Here is a 24,321-nt window from a genome sequence, read left to right as displayed (position 1 = left end):
TCTCAGTATGTGTGCATTCCTTTTTGAAGTGTGTGTTGAAAAAATCAGCCAAACCAAACATGTAGATCAGCAAATACTGCTTTCTGAGCCCCATTATTTTTTCAGTCTCATGGTTTTCATTCCTCTTCATGTTTCATACATGAATACTATTTTTTAAAATTTGTTTTTAATTGGATTGGAGGAGTATTCTGGGACACTTTGTACATCATAATGAATGCATGAGAAGTTCTCCTCAATGACCCTGGTATCCAGGGTGCATTCTTCCTTTTATGTACCTAAAATTTATATCCTTTCCCATGGTTTCTGTTTATTTTCCATACAAATTTTGCATCTGTCAAAGCTATTTATCCAGGTAATGTCTAAATATGCCATTACTGGGGCGCCTGGGTGGCTGTCGGTTAAGCGTCCGACTTCAGCTCAGGTCACGATCTCGCAGTCCGTGAGTTCGAGCCCCGCGTCGGGCTCTGGGCTGATGGCTCAGAGCCTGGAGCCTGCTTCCGATTCTGTGTCTCCCTCTCTCTCTGCCCCTCCCCTGTTCATGCTCTGTCTCTCTCTGTCTCAAAAATAAATAAAAAAAAAAACCTTAAAAAAAATTTAAAAAAAATAAATATGCCATTACTGGTCCTCAATGTTGGATTTTTTTTTAAGTTTATTTATTTTGACAGAGAGAGAGAACACGAGCACACAAGTGGAGGAGGAACAGACAGGGGGAGATAGAATCCCAAGCAGCCTCTGCACTGTCAGTGCAGAGCCCAATGTGGGGTCAAACTCATGAATGGTGAGATCATGACCTGAGCTGAAGGTGGACACTTAACCGACTGAGCCCCGCAGGCACCCCCCAATCATGGATTTTATAGAATACGCTGAGAAGTTTTATAACTAATGATGACTGAGTCTCATCACCAGAGATTCTGATTTAGTTGGACAGGTGTGTGTCTAGGTATGAGGATTTTTTGAAAAGCACCCAAGATGGTTTAGTTGTGAGTTGCTAAAGAGATCAAGCTCAAAAGGCTAAGTTATAAAAAACGTACTGTAGCTCGTAGCAATGGGTTTCTTCAAATATATTGTCCTTCAACACTATAAGCTTTTCCTTTGTGCTGGTTGTTAACTCTTTCTGCTCCAAACTCATCCTTCTATACTTATCTTGTAATGCTAGAGTGGGTCTCTTGAAATCCCTGCTTTGTTTTCCATATATATATATATTTTTTTTTTTTTCTTTCTCCAAAATTTTACTTAAATTCCAGTTAGTTAATGTATAGTGCAATATTAGTTTCAGGTGTAGAATTCGGTGATTCATCACAACAAGTGCCCTCCTTAGTACCCATCATCCATCTAGCCCATCCCCCCACCCACCTCCCCTACAGCAACCCTCAGTCTGTTCTCTACAGTTAAGAGTTGTTGCATAATTTGGGGGCATCTGGGTGACTCGGTTGAGTGTCCAACTTCGGCTCAGGTCATGATCTCACAGTTCATGAGTTCAAGCCCTGCATTGGGCTCTATGCTGACAGCTCAGTCTGGAGACTGCTTTGGATTCTGTGTATCCCTCTCTCTCTCCCCCTCTCCCCACTCATGCTCTGTCTCTATCTCTCTCAAAAATAAACAAACATTAAAAAAATGAAAAATGAGTTGTTACATATTTTTAATAATGGTCAGCAAATTATATTACACTCTAAAATTAAGTAAAGTTCACTCCTACCTCTAAAAACCCTAAGCCCTTGGTATTTATTGGCTTCCATCTGTCACCACATTTTCCCATCTTTTGCTTTGTCCTGAAGTAGCTATTTACTCAACCACCTACACTTAATTCTCTTTATTAAAACAATCCATTGATTTTTTTTTCTTGACCGAACCCTGAATGTTAAATTATAACATGAGGAGAAAGGTGTGTAATAAGTTGTGTGCAGTTGGAATATTGCATAATGAGCTCATAAAATAAAGGTGTTTTTTTTTTTTTTTTTTTTAAATAAAGGTGGTTTTAAATATAGATTTAGGAATGTACAACTGAGATCTAAGTCCTGGAATCCTATTTCCAGTAGATGAGTGGCTCTAGTGGTGTCTGAGGATTATAAAGTCACAAATTTCATCATAAATAAATTGTACTTTGTCCTCCTTTTTAAAAAATCCTCAGCAGCAAAGGTTTATGTTGTCAGCAAAGGTGAGCTCTTTTCTTTGGTAACAAACAGCCTGTTTAGGACTTCACTTTGTTGCCTTCCCGTCTTGTCTTCTGTCATTGATAAATCAGTCTTTGGGCTCCATTTGGTATCCATCTTTCCTTAGAAATGTCATACATAGTTTATTGGTAGTAATCTTGGTTCTCTGAAAACCTGTCCAAAAGTTCCTTTAATTTACCCTGTCTTTTACCTCTATGGTAAATCATCTACCAACTACATGGATAAGGAAATTGATATTGGAGAAAGGCATGAAATTGACAGATGATGAAGCCAAAACAGTTAGCGGGAAGTTACCATCCAAGAAAAATTACCACATTTCTATATTTGCCTATCCATTTATGCAGACCTAAGTGATGGCCAAAGAACCTTGGTAAGGGGGAAAGTGATGCCGCTTTTTGTCACATGGTAGACTCTACCCAGTGGCAGCACTTTGGTTTTGTTTGTTTGTTTTTAGGTTTAGATTTAGAAGAGTGCTGAGCATGGGAAAAGACTGGAAGATTCATACAGCCATGTAAATGTGGAGTGACAACACTTGATCAGAATAGGAAACACAGAAGGAGACTGGGTGGTTCAGTCAGCTGAGTGTCTGACTTCGGCTCAGGTCAAGATCTTGTTCATGAGTTTGAGCCCTGCATCAGGCTCTGTACTGACAGCCTGGAGCCTGGGGCCTGCTTTGGATTCTGTATCTCCCTCTCTCTCTGCCCCTCCCCCTCCCACCCTCACACTCTGTATCTCTCTCAAAAATAAATAAACATCAAAAAAAAAAAAAACACCCCAAAACCCAAAAAGGAATAGGAAACACAGATAATAGAAAAAAAAGTGGGATAGGAAAATACTCCATGGCCTGGTATTGGCTCAAAAATTTGCAAATTAGTAAGTCAAAGTTCCTTTCTGAGCCCCAGAATCCTCAGCAGCAAATTAAGTGCAACAGTGTTTATCCTCTGAGGCCATGCAATAATTATATATAATTTTGCCATGGACCAGTCAGATGGTATATGGTAATTCTTATTATAACATTAAGGAAGTTAATTTAAATAAACATTCCAGTAATTTATAAGTAACTTGATGCTACAAACAGTGTGACTTTGAGTATGATACATAACATATTTCTATTTAATTTCTTATCTGTAGAGTTATGATAATAAGAGCATCTAAATGAGAGGCTGATTGAGAAGATATCATCAAATGTAATGATAGAACACAATTTAGGATATAGTAAGGGATCGATAGGGCAGATTGTTGTAGTATATTGACAGGCCAGTGTATAGTTCCAACATATAGGCTTTGTAGGCCAAAATTTGACTTGTAACATCAGCTCTGGCTTCACCATCAGCTGACTCATTAGCTGAGTGCACTGGGATATATTTTTATAAGTTTGATGGCCTCTGATCCTTCATTTTAAGTAATATTTAGCTGGAAGCACTCTAGGATTAAAAAGACTCTAGGATTAAAAAGGGGGGGGGGCACCTGGGTGGCTCAGTCGGTTAAGTGTCCGACTTCGGCTCAGGTCATGATCTCGCAGTCTATGAGTTCAAGCCCCACGTCGGGCTCTGTGCTGACAGCTCAGAGCCTGGAGCTTGCTTCGCATTCTGTGTCTCCCTTTCTCTCTGTTCCTCCCCAACTCATACATTTGTCTCTCTCTCTCAAAAATAAATAAACATTAACAAAATAATTTAAAGAAAAGTAAAAATCAAAAGACAATATGCTCATGGTAAGAACTCAATAAATATAGATATCATTATCATCATTATATCCTAAGGTTGATAGATTTCTTTTCTCAAGTCTATTGAGATATAATTGACATACAACATTGTGTAAGTTTAAAATGTACAGGGGCGCCTGGGTGGCGCAGTCGGTTAAGCGTCCGACTTCAGCCAGGTCACGATCTCGCGGTCCGTGAGTTCGAGCCCCGCGTCAGGCTCTGGGCTGATGGCTCGGAGCCTGGAGCCTGTTTCCGATTCTGTGTCTCCCTCTCTCTCTGCCCCTCCCCCGTTCATGCTCTGTGTCTCTCTGTCCCAAAAATAAATAAAAAACGTTGAAAAAAAAAAAAATTTAAAAAAAAAAAAATGTACAGTGTATTGATTTGATACACTGATATATTGCAAAGTGATTTACGACCACAGAGTTAGTCAACAATTCCATATATCACATAAGTACCATTTCTTTTTTGTGGTGAGAACATTTAAGATCTACTCTCTCAGCAACTTTCAAGTATATGATATAGTACAGTCATCATGCTGTACATTAGATCCTCAGGATTTATTTATCTGATAGCTGAAAGTTTGTGCCCTTTGACCAACATATCCCTATTTTCCCTACCCTCTATCCCCTGGTAACCAGTTGTTTACTTTTTGTTTGTTTGAGTTTGGTTGTTTTAGATTCCACATATAAGAGAGAGTATGCAGTGTTTGTCTTTCTCTGACTTATTTCACTTAGCATCATGTCCTCAAGGTCCATCTATGTTGCAAATGGCAGAATTTGCTTGTTTCTTTCTTTTTAAAAAATGTTTATTTATTTATTTTTGAGAGAGAAAGAGAGAGAGAGCAAGTGAGCAGGGAAGGGGCAGAGAAAGAGGAAGAGAGAGAGAGAATCCCAAGCAGGCTCCATGCTGTCATTGCAGAGCCCAACACAGGGCTTGAACACTCGAACCATGAGATCATGACCTGAGCCAAGATCAGGAGTTGGATACTTAACCCACTGGGCCGCCCAGGCACCCCAAATTTACTTCTTTCTTTTTGCTGACTAATATTCTCTTTTGTGTGTATGGATACATATTGCATCTTCTTTATCTGTTTGTCTGTTGAAGGACATTTAGATTATTTTTGTATTTTGGCTAATGTGAATAATGCTGCAATGAACATGGGAGCACAGATATCTCTTCGAGATCCTGTTTTAATTTCTTTTGAATATATACCTGGAAGTGGGGTTGCTGGATCATATGCTGGTTCTATTTTCAATACTTTGAGACACCCACATGCCGTTTCCATCGTGTTTGTACTGATGAACATTCCCACAAAAGTGCACATGGGTTCCCTTTTCTCTACTTTTGCCAACATCTGTTATAGTGTCTTTGAAGACAGTAATTTTAACAGGTCTGAGTTGATATCTCATTGTGGTTTCAATTTGCATTTCCCTAATGATGAGTGATGTCAAGCACTTTCATGCACCCATTGGTTATTTGTTAGTCTACTTTTAGAAAACGGCTTGCTTGATTCTTCTGCCCATTTATTATTATTATTAGTCCTTGAGTTGTGGGAGTTCTTTATATATTTTGGATATTAACTCTTTATCAGATATATGATTTCCAAATATGTCCTCTCATTTTCCCATTCCGTGGTTGCTTTTGCATTTGTTGTTTCTTTTGCTGTGCAGAAGCTTTTTACTTTGATGTAGTCCCACTTATTCATTTTTGCTTTTGTTGCTTGTGCTTTTGGTGTCCTGTTTAGGAAATTGCTGCCAGACCAATGTGAAGGAGTTTTTTCCCCTATGTTTTCTTCTAGGAGTTTCATGTTTTCAGGTCCTCTGTTTAAATCTTTAACCCATTTCAAGTTCGTTTTTGTGAGTAGTGTAAGATAAGGGTCCAATTTTATTCCTCTGCAGGTAGTAATTTAGTTTTCCAAAAAAAATTTTTTTTTTCTTTTGAGACAGAGTGTGAGTTGGGTAGGGGCAGAGAGAGAGGCAGAGAGAATCCCAAGCAGGCTCTATGCTTTCAGTGCAGATCCCAACACGGGGCTCCATCTTGCAAAACATGAGCTGAAATCAAGAGTGAATCAACTAAGCCGCCCAGATGCCCCTTCCCAACACTATTTTTTGAAAAGAATATCCTTTCCCCATTGAGTGTTCTTGGTTCTCTTGTTAAATATTAGTTGACTATATATGCAGGGGTTTATTTCTGGGCTGTTGAGTCTGTACTATTGGTTTCTGTGTCTATTTTTATGCCATTACCATACCTGCTTGTGGTTGATATTGGTAGTGCTTACACTTCTTCCTTGTTTCTAGCTGCGTCTATATGTGCAAGTTTTGCCATTCTCTGGGTGGGGTATACCAGAAGCAGGTCCTTTGTGCAGAGCCCTGAACGTCTGGGCAAACTGGTCACTCACCCTACTCTCCCTTTCCTTTTGAGAGGAGCTCTTCTGGCTGATGAATACCCTCTTGGTGCTGAGCAGTGCTAGCTGAGGGAATGGAACGATGCAGGCAAAATGAAGCTATTCTTTCTTCCCTTTTGTGTAGTTATTCTTGTGTTAACCTTATTCTCAGGTTATTCCCTTTTGTGTGGTTAGTCACTGTTTGCTGAAGTTTCTTAAGTAGACTCCTGAGCTCTTCCAGAGCTGTTTTTGCTCATGGATGGTTAATTATTGATCTCTCGGGTGGGTGTGGAAGAGGCCAGGGTTGCTTCTTCACCATCTTGGATTAATTGATTTTTCTTTGCATCAGTTAATGATAAACCATTCTCTGAGTTACTCATCCAGAGTCCTCTGAACCAGGAAAACCACATGATAGGCTGTGGCAGGTTGTGAGGGACCAATATTTTCACACATTTATTTTGTCACCCAGAAAAAAAACCAAGAGGCCATTTATTTAAAAAAAATTTTTTTACATTTACTTATTTTTGAGAGACAGAGAGAGAGCACAAGTGAGGAAGGGGCAGAGAGAGAAGGAGACACAGAATCTGAAGCAGGCTCCAGGCTCTGAGCTGTCAGCACAGAGCCTGACGCGGGGCTTGAACTCACCAACTTCGAGGTCATGACCTGAGCTGAAGTCAGGCGCTTAACCGACTGAGCCACCCAGGCGCCCCTCAACAGGCCATTTATTTAAATGTTAGTATTTGTGAACACAAAGTAATGTAAAGAAAATACATTCGAGGGCAAATGAATTCTTCTCAATGTGCAGAAATCAGAAACTACCGGGGGGGTTTGTTAAATTTGAGCACAGAACGGCTCAGCTTGGTGTGATGTCAATGGAGGGACCCTGGTGGTAGAACAGAAACTATCTTAGCTTCACGTCCTGAAGCAACATGGTGGGGTCTGCAGAAATACCAAATCAGTGGCCATTTCTACTCACATGTCAGATCTTTTGCAGAGGAATTTTGTTGAGAGTCTTTTGGTGTTATGGGTTGTGGGCTATGTTGGGAAGCAGAGAGACATCTTCAGAGTCTTGTGGTATTTAAGACCAATGTCCTGAAAAAGGGTGGGACCTGCATGGTGGGTAGATTGTCATATGTTCCCAAAGACCTCCACCTCCTGGATTTATACCAATGTGGAGACTTATCCCCTGAAGTGTGTCCTGGGCCTAGTGACTTGCTTCCAACCAACACAACATGGCAACACTGATGGGATGTCACTTCTGAGACTGGGGTACAAAAAGACTCTGGCTTTCAACTTCCTGTCTGTAGTTTCCTTGTCACCTGCCTGCTTATCCTGATGGAAGCCAGCTGCTATGTTGCTTCCCCATGAAAGACCCATGTGGCAGAGAACTGAAGAATACCTCTGGCCAACAGCCAACGGGGAGTCCATCCTTCCAACAGCTATGTGAGTGCGCTTGGAAACAGGTCTTCTCCCAGTCAAACTTTGAGGGGACTGTAACTCTAGCTGGCACACTCATTGCAGTCTTGTTAGATACTCTTGTTTATTTAAGAGAAGTAGCAAGTTATAAATAAACATATAAAAATTAATAGTACTTAATATGCCAACATACATCAAAGAAACAGAAAAATTAGAACTTGGGCTGTCACTTAAATAAGGGAACAAAACCCCCTAAAAACGGGAAAAAGGAAGTTCCTCTTAGGAACATAAATTTTAACTTAGAAGATGGAAATAGCCTCTTATTCTTGTTGTAGAAAACCAAATTCTCCCTAATTTACATGACTGACATAATCGATTTGTAGATGTCAAAGTCAAAAAGCCATACATTAAATTGAAAAAAAAAAAAGAGTCTGTATTTTATATTAAGATCCTTGAAATTAGAAGTCAGAAGGAAAGTGTACAGACAGATGAGCTTTCTCCAGAGAGGAAGAAGGGCCTAGACCCTTCTAACTACAGTCACTTTTCTCATTTTATTCTTCTGTTATTAGGAAGTCCTCAGAGAGTGGGATAGCATGGACCAATTTTGCTAATTATGAGCTCTGTGCATTGAGCTCTCAAGGTCATACAGTAGTAAATAATTAGCCAGTGCCTCCAGCCTTTCTGGATGGCAATTCCGTTAGGATTCATACTGTGTCTTCTCCTCCAAGAGTCATCATCTGCAGAAGAAGATTCATGCGTGAGGCTGTCTTCCTGCCAGTCCTGAGCACAAAACCTCAGCCATCATCACTTACCAGGCAGGAGGGGAGGATGGATCCAAACTCCTATGTCATGACCCAGCAGAGGTATAGCACAGACCAGTGAGTGTCCAGGAAGATGGTGGATGGAAGAGGGACTGTTGGGAACTGTTTCCTCCTCAGCAAGACAAGCTGGGGCTGGCCAGATGGGAGGACAGCCATATGCAAAGTTTCAGCTCAGAGGCCTATGAAGTTGATGTTCTTTTTCCTGTTGGGAATTTCAGAATCTCATTGAGAATTCTGTTCTCCTCCAATACCATTTCTAGCTTCCATATGCCACACTCACATGAGAGCAAGAAATGGATGTCTCCAAATTGTTCCCTAAGTACTCCAAAAGGATCATGAATGTGATGACGGTAATCATGATGGTGATGAGGAGAGTAGCCATTCTACAAAACTTTGAGAGTCTCCATGTGCCAGGCTCTGAACTTTGTGCTATACAGCTTTTTATTTTCATGTACATAATCCTTCCCAAAACACAGGTGCACAATTGAGGAAAAGAGCACAGCATTCTTATTTATTTTCACCAACTCCTGGGGTCAAAAGGGGTGAAGTCAGGTTTGGATCTGAGTATCAAGACTCTATTCACAAGGCACAGGGTGTGGGCAATGTCTTTCCGTACAATTTATTTTCATGTGGCTTGTGAGCCCTTGAAATGTGAGTGGTCCAAATTGACATGTTCTGCCCATACAAGATACCAGATTTTGAAGATGTTCAAAAAAGAATGTAGAATATCTCAATGTTGTTTATTGGTGAAATTATAATATTTTTTGACATAGTTGGTGAAGGAAAATATTAAAACAAACAAACAAACAAACAAACAAACAAACAAACGAAAACCAACCAACATCTCAACCTGCCTTTCCTTTTTCTTTCTAGGTCACTCCAGGCAGACTGTCAGCAGGAAACAACTGAGCCTCATTCATTCCTCAGCACCTACACTGTGGTTAGCATAGTGTATGTGTATGTATATGCCTTATGTATATTATATATACATATAATATATATAATATTGATTACCCTTTGTTAGTTCACAGGAACACATTGTAGTCAATATGGCTTCCATACACTAGAGGCTTTCCTGTCTAAGTTTTCTTTTCTTCCAGGGATGTCCTGTATGACAAATGAATGAGATTCAGTGGTTTCCTCCAAGCACTCTTCCAGAGTGACAAATCAAATTAACCAAACCCTGAGGAAGGGGCCATGGGAACCCCTGGTTTGTAGCCAAATCAGACAGAAATTGGCCAGAACATGACGGACATACTAGTCTCAACTGGCATCTGAAGTGGGGTGGGAGCAGTCTTGTGAGACTGAGCCCTTATCCTCTGGGATCTGACACTCCAGGCAGATAGTGTCAGAACTGAGTTAAACTGTAGGACATTCAGCTCTTGTAGAGAATTGCTTAGTGTGGGGCGAAAGTCTTCTGTGTAAAATAATGGAGAATTGGAGGAGGTGAAAAGGTGCGTGGGTTTTTCCTATACAGTGCCAAAGACTTAATTCAACTTTAGTTTACTACTCATAGGCTCAGAGTGTTCATGCCCATTGTGGGACCTTTCAGGGCAAGGCAATAGTTTTAATGGTGAAGGTGAAGCATACATGTTTGTTCACTGTTCTTATGTTCAAGAACCTCCTCCCCAAGATTCTAGAGGGCACGTTGTTTAAATTTAATGGGATCCCAAGAAATGACTGTAACCTGAACCCCTGTATTGATTGAGAACATGAAGTTTGCCAACTGGTGCATTTCAGCAGATATTAAAGTTAATTCAGAACTCGTGTGAAGAGATGCAAAGCCAATCAGCACCTTTTTATTTTTTGTTCTATAAAGTATTTTAGTACATTTCAGATTTCTAATTGGATCAAGTTGTATACCTGTTCTATTTTTTGTCTCCTTCCCCATATGCAAGTTTATTTCTTTCTCTTCTTTTTTTTTCTTTACTTTTAAACACTGTATATATTTCAAAGGAGGTCCTCTCCATCCTGCTCATATTTGTAAATTTCTTTCTCCAGAGAGCCTCAAGCCAGGATCTTCATGATGAGGGGCCTCTTCCATGATGATGATTGTTTTATAGGGCTTATATACCCCATGCCTAAGGCAGGTCTACACTAACCTCTTTACTGTGCTACAGGGATGCTATGGATGTTTCTCCCATTAACCCTGAGGGTCTGGATCTTTGTTGTGACAAAGGCATGGGCAACAGGAACAGCAGAGGTATTGAAAGGTCCCAGCCTGTTTTTAGGAATGCAGACCTCATATGACACACGATGACTGCTTTTCTTCTCCTTCTCCTTCCTTCCCCTCCCCTCTCCCCTTCTTCCTTTATTTCCCTCCCTCTGTCTCTCTTTCCCTCTCTATCTCTCCAATGACACTTCCATGTGCAACCACCCAATGGACCTAGATCTTGCACAGGGTGTACTCTTTCCCTTGAGCACCCATAGAGGCCAATGCTGGTTTGAAACACACAGCAGTCAGGGTAAGAGCCTTTCCTCAACCCTAATGTCAGTCACAGCTTCATTCTAAGACATGGATAGGTCTGGGCCAAGACACAAGACCCAGGGCCACATTAAGAAAAGACCCAATCCTGGGGCACCTGGGTGATTCAGTCGGTTGAGCGTCCATCTGACTTAGGCTCAGGTCATGATTTTGTGCTTGGTGAGTTCGAGCCCCACATCAGGTTCACTGCTGTCAGCCTGTCAGCACAGAGCATGCTTCAGATCCTCTGTCCCCCTCTCTCTACCCCTCCCCCACTTGTGCTAGCTCCCCTCGCAAAGATAAATGTTAAAAGAAAGAGACTGCATCCCATACTCTTGTCTCTAACAACCAAGTGATTATTGACACTTCTAAATTAGGTCATTTGGATCTGTAAGAAAGGATTGGAAGGGCTCAAGAAATGCATCACAGTGCAGCACAGTCCAGAGTGCACGCTTGCCATGAGGTAGCAGAGCCAGTGAGCAAGCCAGACCAAGAGAAGAAAGACCTCGTCTGGTGGTGGTCACTGCCTCATGCCCTAGTCACTGCATCAATAGGACACTGGAGAAATAGGATTGACTCCTATTCAAAATTTGGCTTGGATGTTGAGGCTGATAATGCCACACATACAAGAGGTTATAAAACGTTTTATTCTTCATAAAGATCTCCCTTTAGGGAAAGCATAGCAGGCTTTCTAAACTGGTCTGAAATGGCACAAGATGATATATATATATATATATATATATATATATATATATATATATATATACACATACATACAATGGAGTATATGGAGATGGTATATATATATATATACAATGGAGTATGGTATATATAAATATACAATGGAGTATTACTGGGCAATCAAAAAGAATGAAATCTTGCATTTGCAACTACGTGGATGGAACTGGAGGGTATTATGCTAAGTGAAATTAGTCAGTGAGAGAAAGACAAAAATCATATGACTTTACTCATATGAGGACTTTAAGAGACAAAACAGATGGACATAAGGAAGGGAAACAAAAATAATCTAAAAACAGGGAGGGGGACAAAACAGAAGAGACTCATAAATATGGAGAACAAACTGAGGGTTACTGGAGGGGTTGTGGGAGGCAGGATGGGTCAGGGGCACCAAGGAATCTACTCCTGAAATCACTGTTGCACTATATGCTAACTAATTTGGATGTAAATTTAAAAAAAAATGGTACAAAAGTTCAAGGAAAGTGATTGGCTTCGATTTTGTATTGTAGCTATGGTGTGAGTTCAGAGAGAGAGAATTCCTGCCTATGTGCTTGTGAGGTTTGAATTTTTCACTGTCTCCAAAGGAGGGAGAACCCAGGCTGCCTGGCCTGCTTTTTTTGTTGTTTGTTTTTTGAGATAAATTGACATATAACATATTAGGGTCAAGTATACAACAAAATGATTCAAAATTTATACATATTACAAAATGATCACTACGGTCTAGTTAGCTTCCATCAAATACATAGTTCCAATTTTTTTTGAGAGAGAGAGAGAGAAAGAGAGAGCAGGCAGGCAAGGGAGGGGCAGAGGGAGAGAAAGGATCTTAAGCAGGCTTTATACTCAATGCAGAGCTGGATGCAGAGCTTGATCCCATGACTCTGGGATCATGACCTGAGCCGAAATTAAGGGTTGGGTGCTCAGCCAACTGTGCCACTCAGGTGCCCTGCAAAATTTTTTTTCTTGTAATGAGAACTTTTAAGATCTACTTTTAACAGCTTTCAAATATGAAACACGGTATTATTAACTATATTTAACATGCTGTACATCACATCCTTAGAACTCACTTATAACTGGAGGACCCGGGTTTTTTTTTACTAGCTAGCTCAGGTGTTGGGCAGATGGGGTAAAGAGAGCCTTGACCACCGTTTGCAGTCAAATATCACCACAAAATATGGAGTCAGACACTTTATTACATAGTTCTTTAGGGTGTTTGTAATTTCTCTGCATTTAGATGAAATAACGTACTTTTGACTGCTAATTAGTGCCCTTAGATTAGAACAATCTTTTAAGGGAGAATGACATTTCTTATTCCTTTTGTTTCCTTTAAGGAGGGTACTGATATGTTAGTGTGTTTATGGAATTTTAAATCTGTAAGTATCCTTGGCATCTCTAATTTCTTTAGCTCCATCTTTCCAAAGTGGGTGCACATAGAAACAGGTGAATGGAGCAAAGGACAATGAGAAAAGAGTTGTAGGAAGAATATGTTGTCACAACTGAGAAGTGTTGCTAAATTTCCCTCAAGTGTGAATACTTTATTTGTGAATTGCATGCATCCAAAGTATAGCCACACTGATGGATTCCTGTATCCTTGTTTCTGTTATGTAAACTCTCATTTATTTTCCAAAAGCTGTCTCTGCTCTGTGGAACCAGATAATCTAACAGATGTGTTGGAGTTCCTCCTCCTGGGGTTCTCAGATGATCCAGAACGGCAGCCTCTAACCTTCAGCCTGTTCCTGTCCATGTATGTGGTCACCATGCTAGGGAATCTGCTCATCATCCTGGCTGTCAGCTCTGACTCCCACCTCCATACCCCCATGTACGTCTTCCTTTCCACCCTGTCCGTGGCTGACATCGGTTTCACATCTACCACAGTCCCAAAGGTGATTTTGGACATTCAGACTCATAACCGAGTGACCTCCCATGCGGGCTGCCTGATTCAGTTGTCTTTCTTTAATCTTTTTGGCTGTTTGGACAGTGTACTCTTAACCGTGATGGCCTATGATCGATTTGTAGCTATTTGCTATCCTCTGTACTACCCAGTCATCATGAACCCCCGCCTCTGTCGCCTGCTGATTCTGGTGTCTTTTTTGATCAGCCTTCTGGACTCTCAGCTGCAATGCCTCATTGTGTCACAACTTACCTTCTGCACAAACGTGGAAATTCCCCATTTCTTCTGTGACCCTCCTCAACTCCTCAAGCTTTCCTGTAATGATACTTCCACCAATAAAATATTCATGTATTTTATTGGTGGCATCTTTGGTGGTATTCCAGTCTCAGGGATCCTTTTCTCTTATACACGAATTCTTTCCTCCGTTCTGAGAGTCCCGTCAACAGGTGGGAAGTACAAAGCCTTGTCCACCTGTGGCTCTCACCTGTCGGTTGTTTGCTTATTTTATGGAACAGGTCTTGGGGTATACCTGGGATCGACTGTCTCACATTCTCCCAGGAAGGATGCAGTGGCCTCCGTGATGTATGCTGTGGTTGCTCCCATGCTGAATCCCTTCATCTACAGCCTGAGGAACAGGGACATCAAGAGGGCCTTGCAGAGGCTCCTTAACAGAACAGCCTAGTCTTAATACTTGGGCTTTTTTGTGTGTGTGTGCCTATTGATCAGAAATGATTGCCAAACCAAACATATGGAATTGGCAAGCATGCCTCTTTGGCCACATTTTTTGTAGGTCGTGGTCCATTCCTCTTGATTTGTCATTTCTAAATATTGCTTATCTTGGCACCCTTTTGATGGAATTATGGGAGTATTCCAGGATGCTATGTATCCCAATATCACTGCACAATTGAATCTCTTTATACCTATGGAATCTTCTGATTGGTCACCTATGACCTGAGCTTCCTGTAGAAATTCACAACTCCATTTTCAAATAGATACACAATTCTCAGCCATTTTCACCATAATGTCTATTATCCATAAAAGTTTGGCTTTGGTCAAATCTGTTTATCCAGGTTGTGTGAGAGAATGTATGTCACTGGTCCATAATCTTGGCTTCCTTTTGGAGTATCTGATAAGCCTTTTAAAATCCTCATACTATGGAGTGCCTGGTAGACTCAATCAGAAGAGTGAGCAACTCTTGATCTTGAGGTTGTAAGTTCGAGCCTCACATTGGGTGTAGAGGTTACCTAAAACTAAAATCTTGGGGCCCCTAGGTGGCTCAGTCCGTTGAGTCCAACTCGTGATTTTGGCTCAGGTAGCGTTCTCAGGTTTCATGAGATTGAGCCCTGCACTGGGCTCTATGCTGACAGAAAGGAGCCTGCTTGGGATTCTCTCTCTCTCTCAAAAATAAATAAATAAACTGTAAAAAATCTTTAAAAATATCCTCATGCCTGAGTCCCACCATTATAGATTAAGATTCAATTGGATTGGAGAGTGAAAAGAATGTGAACAGTTTTTTTCTTTTTCTTTTTTAACAGCTCCTCAGCTGGGGCTAACGTGCAGCTAATTTGGAGGCCTATGGGATTTTGTCAGACCTTTCATTCAAAGATGATTTACATGTGTTGGGTCCTTCGCTGTACATGGCCAGATCCTGGACATCTCCAAGTGATCAGAGCTTGTAAAGGAGGAGATATGAGCTTTCCATAGCTCATATCCAATAGAGGAGATACGAGTTTTCCATAGCCATAACCAGTATGCTTTTTTCCTTCATATGCCTGGTAATATTTTTTTACATGTCTTCTTCCTCCATACTCTACAGCTGGCTAACTGTGCTGAATAGCTGAATATTATGCTCTTGTTCTCTGCTCCAGACTTACCCTTCTCTACGTTAAGTTGTGATGCTGTGGTAGGGGCTAGGGACCTTTCAACCACTGCTCTAATTTTCCATCTGTCTTTTCTTTAAGTTCTTCCAATAATGGTGATCAATGTCACATGCACTAATCCCCAACCTTTTCCCCATACTTCCTAGCCCATGCTGTTATCACTACATCCTGCGGCTACTGCTCTGTTGCCATGTTTTTCCTTTTGTGTCTTTCACTTTTCAATAAGTATTTAATCATAACTACATTAAATTACCTTCATTACAATAACTAGTGCAGGTTTTTTCTTGATTGAACTCTGGTAAATCGTAATGTGGGGAATAAAGCTACATTGTGAGATGCGATGGGAAGAATGCAAGTGGGTGAGGATGAAAAGGTGAGTGTAGTGATGTGTCTTGGTCAAGGGTATACAACTGAGGTTTCAAGTAGTGGTGATATTTCCAGTGGGTTTGATTGTGCCTGTAGGTTGTAAATCACCTAAGTCTTTGTGGATAAGTGTAACTGTATCTTCATTGTCATTACTCAAGGATAGCAAAGGACCGTGTCCTCAGCAAAGGGCAGATCTTCCCTTTCACTAGTAACCACCTTATTAGGATTCCATCTTGTCACCATGCTTCCTTCTCTTCTATCATGACCACTTCTATCATGACGGGTTCTTCTCTCTTCTGCTACACTCCCGGGAACCCGTGTTCGTATCAATCTTTCCTTTACAGGTGGTACATACAGATAGTTTCTGAGGTAGAAATTTGGGGGCTTTCTGAAAAGCTTTCTGATAACTGCTTTCATTTGCTCTGCCTCTACACTAAGCCAATGGCCTACCAGCTTCACTGGCAATGAACCTAGCATTGGATTAGCTCTTCCTGCTACAAAGTGACTACAGTTTAATACTAAATTTTCCTCTTGTTCAAGCATTATAAAACATCTCAGTATGCATACTTCCTTCTCCAACCCTTCTCTATATTCCTGTCATTTGGTCCTTTGGACACTCTAAAATTTTCCTCTGCCATTTATGCACACACAAACATGATTAGCACACTTCCTTTCATATCCAATTAATTTGGTAATTATTGAGGTTTTCTTTGTATCAGTAAATGAGAAATCAATCTCTGAGCTCATCTTCCAGTCAAGCCTTGAGAGGACTACATCCCTGGCCCACATTTTGAATGTAGAGATCTCTGAGAGCTCCTGAAGTATTTAAGCAAACTATCAAGTCACTGGATAAATATGTAAAGATAAACAGTTGTCTAATATAACAATGTATATGGCTAGATGGTAAATTTAGAACCTGGACAGTCATTGAAAACATCAAAACCCAGACATCTCCAGTGTATAAAATTCCAAACCCCAAACCAGGTCTATAGAAAGAAAAATAGAAAGTTCTCCTTAGAGACATAAATTTTCAGTGAGAAAATAGAAATACTATCAGATTCTTGGTAGTAGAAATAGAAGTAGTAGAATAAGAGACCTAATTCTCTCTAAACTATGATTAAGTCAATGGCTTCACAGATACAAAAGGCATAAGGTGCTTTCTCTAGTTGGAAAAAAAATGTGTCTGAATTTTATGGTTAAGTATGTAACTTGGAAGTCAGAAGTGAGGAGTAGAGGTCAGCTTCTTCCTGAGAAGAGGAAGGGTCTTGACACCCTGTCCCCAACCCCCTGCAACCTCAGTACATTCACTTTTTTCCTTTTCCTCTTCCGTTAGTAATAGACTGTCCTTAGAGATTGGGAGAACATGGACCAATTTGGCTAATTATGTGCCATGTGCTTTGAGCCCTCAAGGTCAAACAGCTGTAAACAATCAGCCCGTGCTTTCCAGCCCTTTAGTGGCCAGTTCCAGTTAAGTGGGCTCCATACATGTCTCTCCTCCTCCCAGAGTTGTCTGCTCCAGGAGACCCATAGCTGCATCTGTGTTCCTGCCAGTCCTGGAAACAAAGCCTCTGTCCTCACCCAGTTCCAGGTAGGGGAGTGGCAGTGGGATCTGCGTTCCTCAGACCTGCTCCAGCAGAGACACAGCACAGTCCAGGAGTAGTAAGTGCAGTGGGAGAGACTGAAGGCAGAAGGGACTGGAAGAGCATTGTTTCCTCCTCATCAAGACAACTAGAGCGGTTGGAATAGCCAGACATGAGGGGACCAAAATGGAAAGATTCAACTCACAGCCCTATAAAGACCTAATGTGATTGGTTTTGGTGCGGATCCAAGAACTCTTATTTAGATTTCTATTTTTGCCCCCATGTTATTTCTGTGTCCCGTGGGCATCTTCCCCATCAGAGCAGGAAATTGGTCCTTCTTAACTGCCCACAAGTCCTGCAAATGATCATGAAGGTGATGATGACGGTGATGATGGCAATGATGACAGTAACCAGAATGTTACAAACTTTTACCTTGGGACTCCGAGTTTCAGGCACCGAGTTAAGTTTTCTATGTAGCTTGCTACCTTTTATCTGCATTACCATCCCCAACAGACAACAACATGCATTATCATCATTTCAGAGATAAGGAGAGGAGCACAGCATTCTCTTTCACTTCCTGATTTTATTTATTTTTTGTGTCCAACCGACTTTTATTTTTAAGGCTTAATTTAAATTCCAGTTAGTGATCATAGTTAACATAATATTCGTTTTATGTGTACTGTATAATGATTCCACAATTTCATATGTCACCTAATGCTCATCGTGACAAGTGCTCTCCTTAATGCCCATGACCCATTTCACTCATCCCCCCAACCACTTCCCTTCTAGTTTTTTCTCTATAGTTAAGAGTCTGTTTCTTGGCTTGCCTCTGTCTCTTTTTTGCCCCTTTCCTTGTTTGTTTTGTTTCTTAAATTCCACATAGGAGTGAAAGCATATTATATTTGTCTTTCTCTCACTGACTTATGTCACTTAGCATAATGCTCTAGCTCCATCCATGTTGTTGCAAATGGCAAGATTTCATTCTTTTTTTATGGCTGAGAAATACACACACACACACACACACACACACACACACATATATATATATATATATATATATATATATATATATATATGTATGTAATATCTATCTCACGACTTTTTTATCCATTCATCAATTGATGGACACTTGGGCTGTTTCTATAACTATTATTGTAGATAATAATGCCATAGCTATCAGAGGGCATGTATCCCTCTGAATTAGTATTTTTATATTCTTTGGGTAAATATCTAGTAATGCAGTTGCTGGATCATAGGGTAGTTCTATATTTAATTTTTTTGAGGAATCTCCATACTATTCTCCAGAGTGGCTACACCAGCAGTGAAGAGTGTTCCCTTTTCTCCACATCCTTCCCAACACCTGGTGTTTCCTGTGTTGCTAATTTTAGCCCTTCTGACAGGTGTTGAATGGTATCTCATGGTGGTTTTGATTTGTATTTCCCTGATGATGAGTGATGTTGAGCATCTTCTCACATGTCTGTATGTCTTCTTTGGAAAGATTGTTTCTTTGCTATGCATAAAGTTTTTAAGTTTTACCAGGTCCTGGAATAGATAGGGATGAAGTCATGTTTAGATGCAGACAGTGAGACTCTGTTCACAGGGCACCTAGACTGTATTCACTCCTGCTTATCCAACCTGCCTGTCTTTTTCCCGTTACTCCAGGAAGAGACTCCTGCTCTCTGTGCTCTTTCCTTTGGGGGTTCATGGTAGAAGACACCAGAGAGCAGTGGTGCCACCAGCTGCGTCAACTATAGAAAAGATAGTTGAGATGAAGGTAGAGATCATATAAACAGTCTGCTCATGGGGCACCTGGATGTCTCGGTCAGCGAAGCGTCAGACTCTGGCTCAAGTCATGATCTCAGGACTCATGAGTTTGAGCCCCGCATTGGGCTCTGGGCTAACAGCTCAGAGCCTGGAGCCTGCTTCGAATTCTGTGTCTCCGTCTCTATATTTTTTCCCCACTCGCACTCTGTCTTCCGCTCTGAAAAATACATAAACATAAAAAAAAAAAAAAAAAGAACTCATGACTGTTCAGAGAAGCTCTCTCTTGCCCCTTCTCCTGGATTTTGTTTCACACTCCACTTTCTCCTCCATTTTTGTAATTTAGGCCCTCTTGATCTCTAAGGGGATAGAGTCAGTATGTTAGATCCCATTCTTAAGAAATAAAGAGTTCAGGGGTGCCTGAGTGGCTAAGTCGGTTGAGCGTCTGACTCTTGATTTTCTCTCAGGTCATGATCCCAGAATAGTGGGATTGAGCCCCACATTGGGCTCAACACTGGGCATGCAACCTGCTTTGGATTCTCTCTCTCCCTTTTTCTGTCCCTCTCCCCTGCATGCTTCTCTCTCTCTCCAAAAAACAAACAAACAAACAAACAACAACAACAACAACAACAACAACAAAACAGAAAGAAACTGTTGAAAGGTATATCTTAGCGATTCTGGAAACGACCTCTGGACTTCTCCTTAAATGCTCTGAAGTTCATGGGAACAGGGACCTACCATTGAATTTTGAACCTTATCTGCTCTACTTTTTTATCTGTATGGGACTGGGCAAGCTCTTAATATCTTTGATCTGGTTTATACAACTGCACTGAGTAAGAATTAACATGAGCACTGTACATGTGACTAAATATGTGATGAATGCATATAGTAAGGGCAAGGTAAATTTTAGGTATTATTAATATTGTTTTTACTGTCATTCTCAAGGCTAAGCACCATATATCCAACTAAATATCCTGTGATTGGAAGTTTTGGGTTTCCTGAGATCCTGAGAGAACATTTTTGTTGTTGTTGTTCTTCTTATGCAGGTAGGTACTGAGCGTTTGGAGGGAAACGACTGAATCACATTCATTTCTGATTTCCCAGAGTCTATACTTTGCTTGGCACAGAGTGGTGACAAGGACAACAGTGATCTCTGTTCAATATTGAATAGACCCTACATTGGTTCTCAGAAACAGAGCATAGACAATATGGCCTCAATGCTCTCTCTGCGTGCTTCTCTTCCTTCCAGTACAAACCTCTGTTAGGTGCCACATGGGTACTGTTCTCCCCATTTCTAGGTGATACCTAGAGGGATACCAGCACGGAGAGGTTGAGAGCTTGCAAATACTCCAGATTTAGTATGTGACAGATGTGAGACTCAAAGTCCTGATTCCCATCCCAAGACTCGGTGCACTCCACCAGTGTGGAATGATTTCTTCAATTTCACACATGCTTTTGTCCCAGATGAGAAAACAGAAAGAGGATGACCAATTCCTTCTCTTGAGATTTTGTGACTTCATCTGTGAATTAGGGAAATGGGCCAAATGGTTTACGGGGGCCTTTACTATATGAATATTATAGATCATAGGATTTTTTTTTTATGAGGACTAATGCATTTGGCAGCCTATTTTGGAGATCTGTGATTTGGAAATATTATTCCCTAGACAAAAATAGAATTTTCATGTGGATCTACTATGAAAGAGCATGGCAACACAGACTTCAGGCATCTTTCCAGTTCTATACCTTGACAATAAAAGCATGAAGTTGCTTTTGTCTACCTTTTCTATTGGGAAAATAAAGATAGATAATTAATAGTACAATTGTACATGTATTGATTTTTACAATTCTTCACCTTTCTGCTTATATGGTACAGAAATTCTTGTATAATATGGAAGTGTGCAGAATTTTATTAGGAATATTATAATAAGAAATGGAAAAATAAAATAAAGTCATCCATCAGGTAATACTATGCATCATTTGAAGTGCTTGAAATAGATGTGTGTACTTCACAGAGACACTTGAAGCACATTATTGTGGTGAGAATGAAGAAAGCAATGTGAGCATTATTATAGTATTAAGTAAGGTTTCTTTTAAACTTTATTTGTTTTTCAGCTTTATTTGTTTTTGAGAGAGAGAGATAGAGCACAGGTCAGGGAGGGGCTGAGAGAGAGGGAGACACAAAATCTGAAGCAGGCTCCAGGCTCTGAGCTGTCAGCACAGAGCCTGACACGGGGCTCGAACTCACAAACCACGAGATCATGACCTGAGCTGAAGTCAGACGCTCGATCGAGTGAGCCACCCAGGCGCCCCAGTATTAAGTAAGTTTTTAAGAAAACTGTTCATGAATACATCAGTACTAATATTATGAAAACATTGAAAGGAAAATATACTGCCACATTCGTGACAGTGTTTGCCTTTGGGCAGCTGAAGTGAAGAGGGCAATGGGATCATGCAGGGATAGCAAGAAAACTCAACTTTTCCTGGCCACAAATATGAGTTCCAAAGCAAGTATAACTAAATATTTCTCTTTTTAAAGTTTATTTATTTATTTTGAGAGAGAGAAAGAAAGTACAAGCAAGGGAGGGGCAGAGTGAGAGGGAGAGAGAGAAGCCCAAGCAGACTCTATGCTGTCAGTACAGAGCCTGATGAGGGTCTTGAACCCACAAACCATGAGATCATAACCTGAGCTGAAATCATGAGTCAGATGCTTAACCAACTGAGCTACCCAGGTGCCCCTAAATATTTCTATGTTTATATGTTTAGATGCTTGTCTAACATTCTTTGGCTCAATGTCTTCATGATGGGTATATGTAGAAACAGGTAAATTGCCAAGACAGCAATAAGGAAAGAGTTCTAAGAAGAGTTTACAATGGAGAAATGTTGCTGAAGGTAACAGGAGGTAGGATCCTCAAGTGTGAATGCGTTACTTATGAATTGCTTGAATCAAAATATTCACACTTAGCTGGATGTCTCTACACTTGTTTTGTTTATTCAACACTCTCTTCTTTTTCAAGAGGTGTCCCATCTTCATGGAACCACAGAATCTAACTGGTGTCTCAGAATTCTTCCTCATGGGACTCTCAGATGACCTGGAACTACAGCCCCTTCTCTTTGGGCTGTTCCTGTCCATGTACCTGGTCACTGTGCTGGGGAACCTGCTCATCATCCTGGCTGTCAGCTCTGACCTCCACCTCTACACACCCATGTACTTCTTCCTTTCCAACCTGTCCTTGGCTGACATTGGTTTCAGCACCACTACGATCCCCAAGATGCTGTTGAACATCCAGTCACACAGCAGACCTATCACCTATACAGACTGCCTAACTCAGGTGTCCTTTTATTTCCTATTTGGATGTTTGGACAATCTATTCCTGGCTGTGATGGCATATGACCGTTTTGTGGCGATTTGTCACCCCCTGCACTACCCAGTCATCATGAACCCATGCCTCTGTGGCTTTTTGGTCCTCGTGTCATTTTTCAGCAGCCTTTTGGACTCTCAGATTCACTGTTTGATGGTGTCACAACTTACCTTCTGCACAAGTGTGGAAATTCATCATTTCTTTTGTGATGCACCTCAACTTCTCCACCTTGCATGTTCTGATACCTCCATCAATACCATACTAGTGTATTTCATGGGGGCCATTTTTGGTGGTGTTCCACTTTCAGGGATCCTTTGCTCTTATACTCGAATTGTTTCCTCCATTCTGGGAGTCCCATCAACAGGCGGGAAGTACAAAGCCTTTTCTACCTGTGGCTCTCACCTATCAGTTGTTTGCTTGTTTTACGGAACAGGTCTTGGGGTATACCTCAGTTCATCTGTCTCCCCCTCCCCTAGGAAGGGTGCAGTGGCGTCGGTGATGTACACTGTGGTCACCCCAATGCTGAACCCCTTCATCTACAGCCTGAGAAACAAGGATATCAAGAGAGCACTGTGGAGGATTATCAGCAGGACAGACTAATCTCAGCATGTGTCTTATCCTTTTCGGTTCATTGCACTGCAAAATGCAGCGAATCAAACATGCACAAGACATTCTGGATGTGCAGTCACATGGTATAGGTACCTATATGGATCTCTGGTTTTTGCTTACACAATTTTTCCCTTAGCATAGCTCTAATGGAATTGGGAGATTATTTTGGGCTCCCCACTTAAATTATAACCTCTGCAGGATTATGTATATATCCATATATCCCTCTCACTTTCCTTTTGCGTTACCCAGGACTCTTGGTCATGAGCAGTCTTGTTTCTATCAATGCAAAATAATCATAACTGTCTCTTGTTATTTATTGTTTCTATACTTTTCCTGAGATTCCTCTCCCCTGCCCCATCCACCCACAAATTTGATGGGAGGTTCTAAACCCTACCTTAAGGACCAAGGTGTCTGATACATTTTGGCACCTTAATGCACTTGGTCAGATTTTTGAGCGAGTAGGATGACTAATTTCTTTTTGAAATTGAAATGCGGGGCGCCTGGTGGCTCAGTCGGTTAAGCGGCCGACTTCGGCTCAGGTCATGATCTCGCGGTCCGTGAGTTTGAGCCCCGCGTCGGGCTCTGTGCTGACAGCTCAGAGCCTGGAGCATGTTTCAGATTCTGTGTCTCCCTCTCTCTGACCCTCCCCTGTTCATGCTCTGTCTCTCCCTGTCTCAAAAATAAATAAAACGTTAAAAAAAAAAAAGAAATTGAAATGGGACACTATTAATATTGAGTTTGAGTCAACAGTTATCAAGTTTCCTGGGACTTCTCTAGGAACATTGGGATGTATGGTTCCCAAGGAATAGATGGGAGAGGAACTACCAGAACAGAGGTGATTCCCAATTTTCCTGATAATTCTCCTTCCCATTCCATCTAACTTCTCCCCAGTCATATTACATAACCCGACGCAAAGGGGAAAATATTGTATACTTCCATTTATATAAGGTTCATAAAGTAGTTGAATCCATAGAGACAGAAAGTAGAATGGTGGGAGCTGGGGTCTGGAGGAGCGAGAGACGGGGAGGTAGTGTTTAGTAGGTTCAGAATTTCAGTTTGGGAAGATAGCAAAGTTCTAGAGTTGGATGGTGGTGATGACTGCACAACAGTGTGAATGTACTTCATGCCACTGTACTGAAAACTGCTTAAGATGGTAAATTTTATGTTCTTTTACCACAATTTA

General features: G+C 41.0%; 2 protein-coding genes across 2 annotated transcripts; both read left to right on the top strand.

Annotated features, from left to right (window-relative positions):
- The first annotated feature begins 13,176 nt into the window (after positions 1-13,176).
- LOC144614178 (olfactory receptor 7E178-like) lies at positions 13,177-14,265 on the top strand. The gene has a single exon (XM_078436825.2). The coding sequence runs from the start codon at positions 13,177-13,179 to the stop codon at positions 14,263-14,265; it is 1,089 nt and encodes a 362-aa protein (XP_078292951.1).
- Positions 14,266-22,136: 7,871 nt separating this feature from the next.
- Positions 22,137-23,129, top strand: LOC132677292 (olfactory receptor 7E24-like). Its single transcript, XM_060629159.2, has one exon. The coding sequence runs from the start codon at positions 22,137-22,139 to the stop codon at positions 23,127-23,129; it is 993 nt and encodes a 330-aa protein (XP_060485142.2).
- The last annotated feature ends 1,192 nt before the right edge of the window (positions 23,130-24,321 follow it).

The sequence above is a fragment of the Panthera onca genome, chromosome A2 (assembly GCF_046562875.1).
Source record: "Panthera onca isolate mPanOnc1 chromosome A2, mPanOnc1 haplotype 2, whole genome shotgun sequence".
Lineage (NCBI taxonomy): Eukaryota > Metazoa > Chordata > Mammalia > Carnivora > Felidae > Panthera > Panthera onca.
Note: the sequence above shows the minus strand (reverse complement) of the source record. Positions and strands in the feature narration are given on the sequence as shown.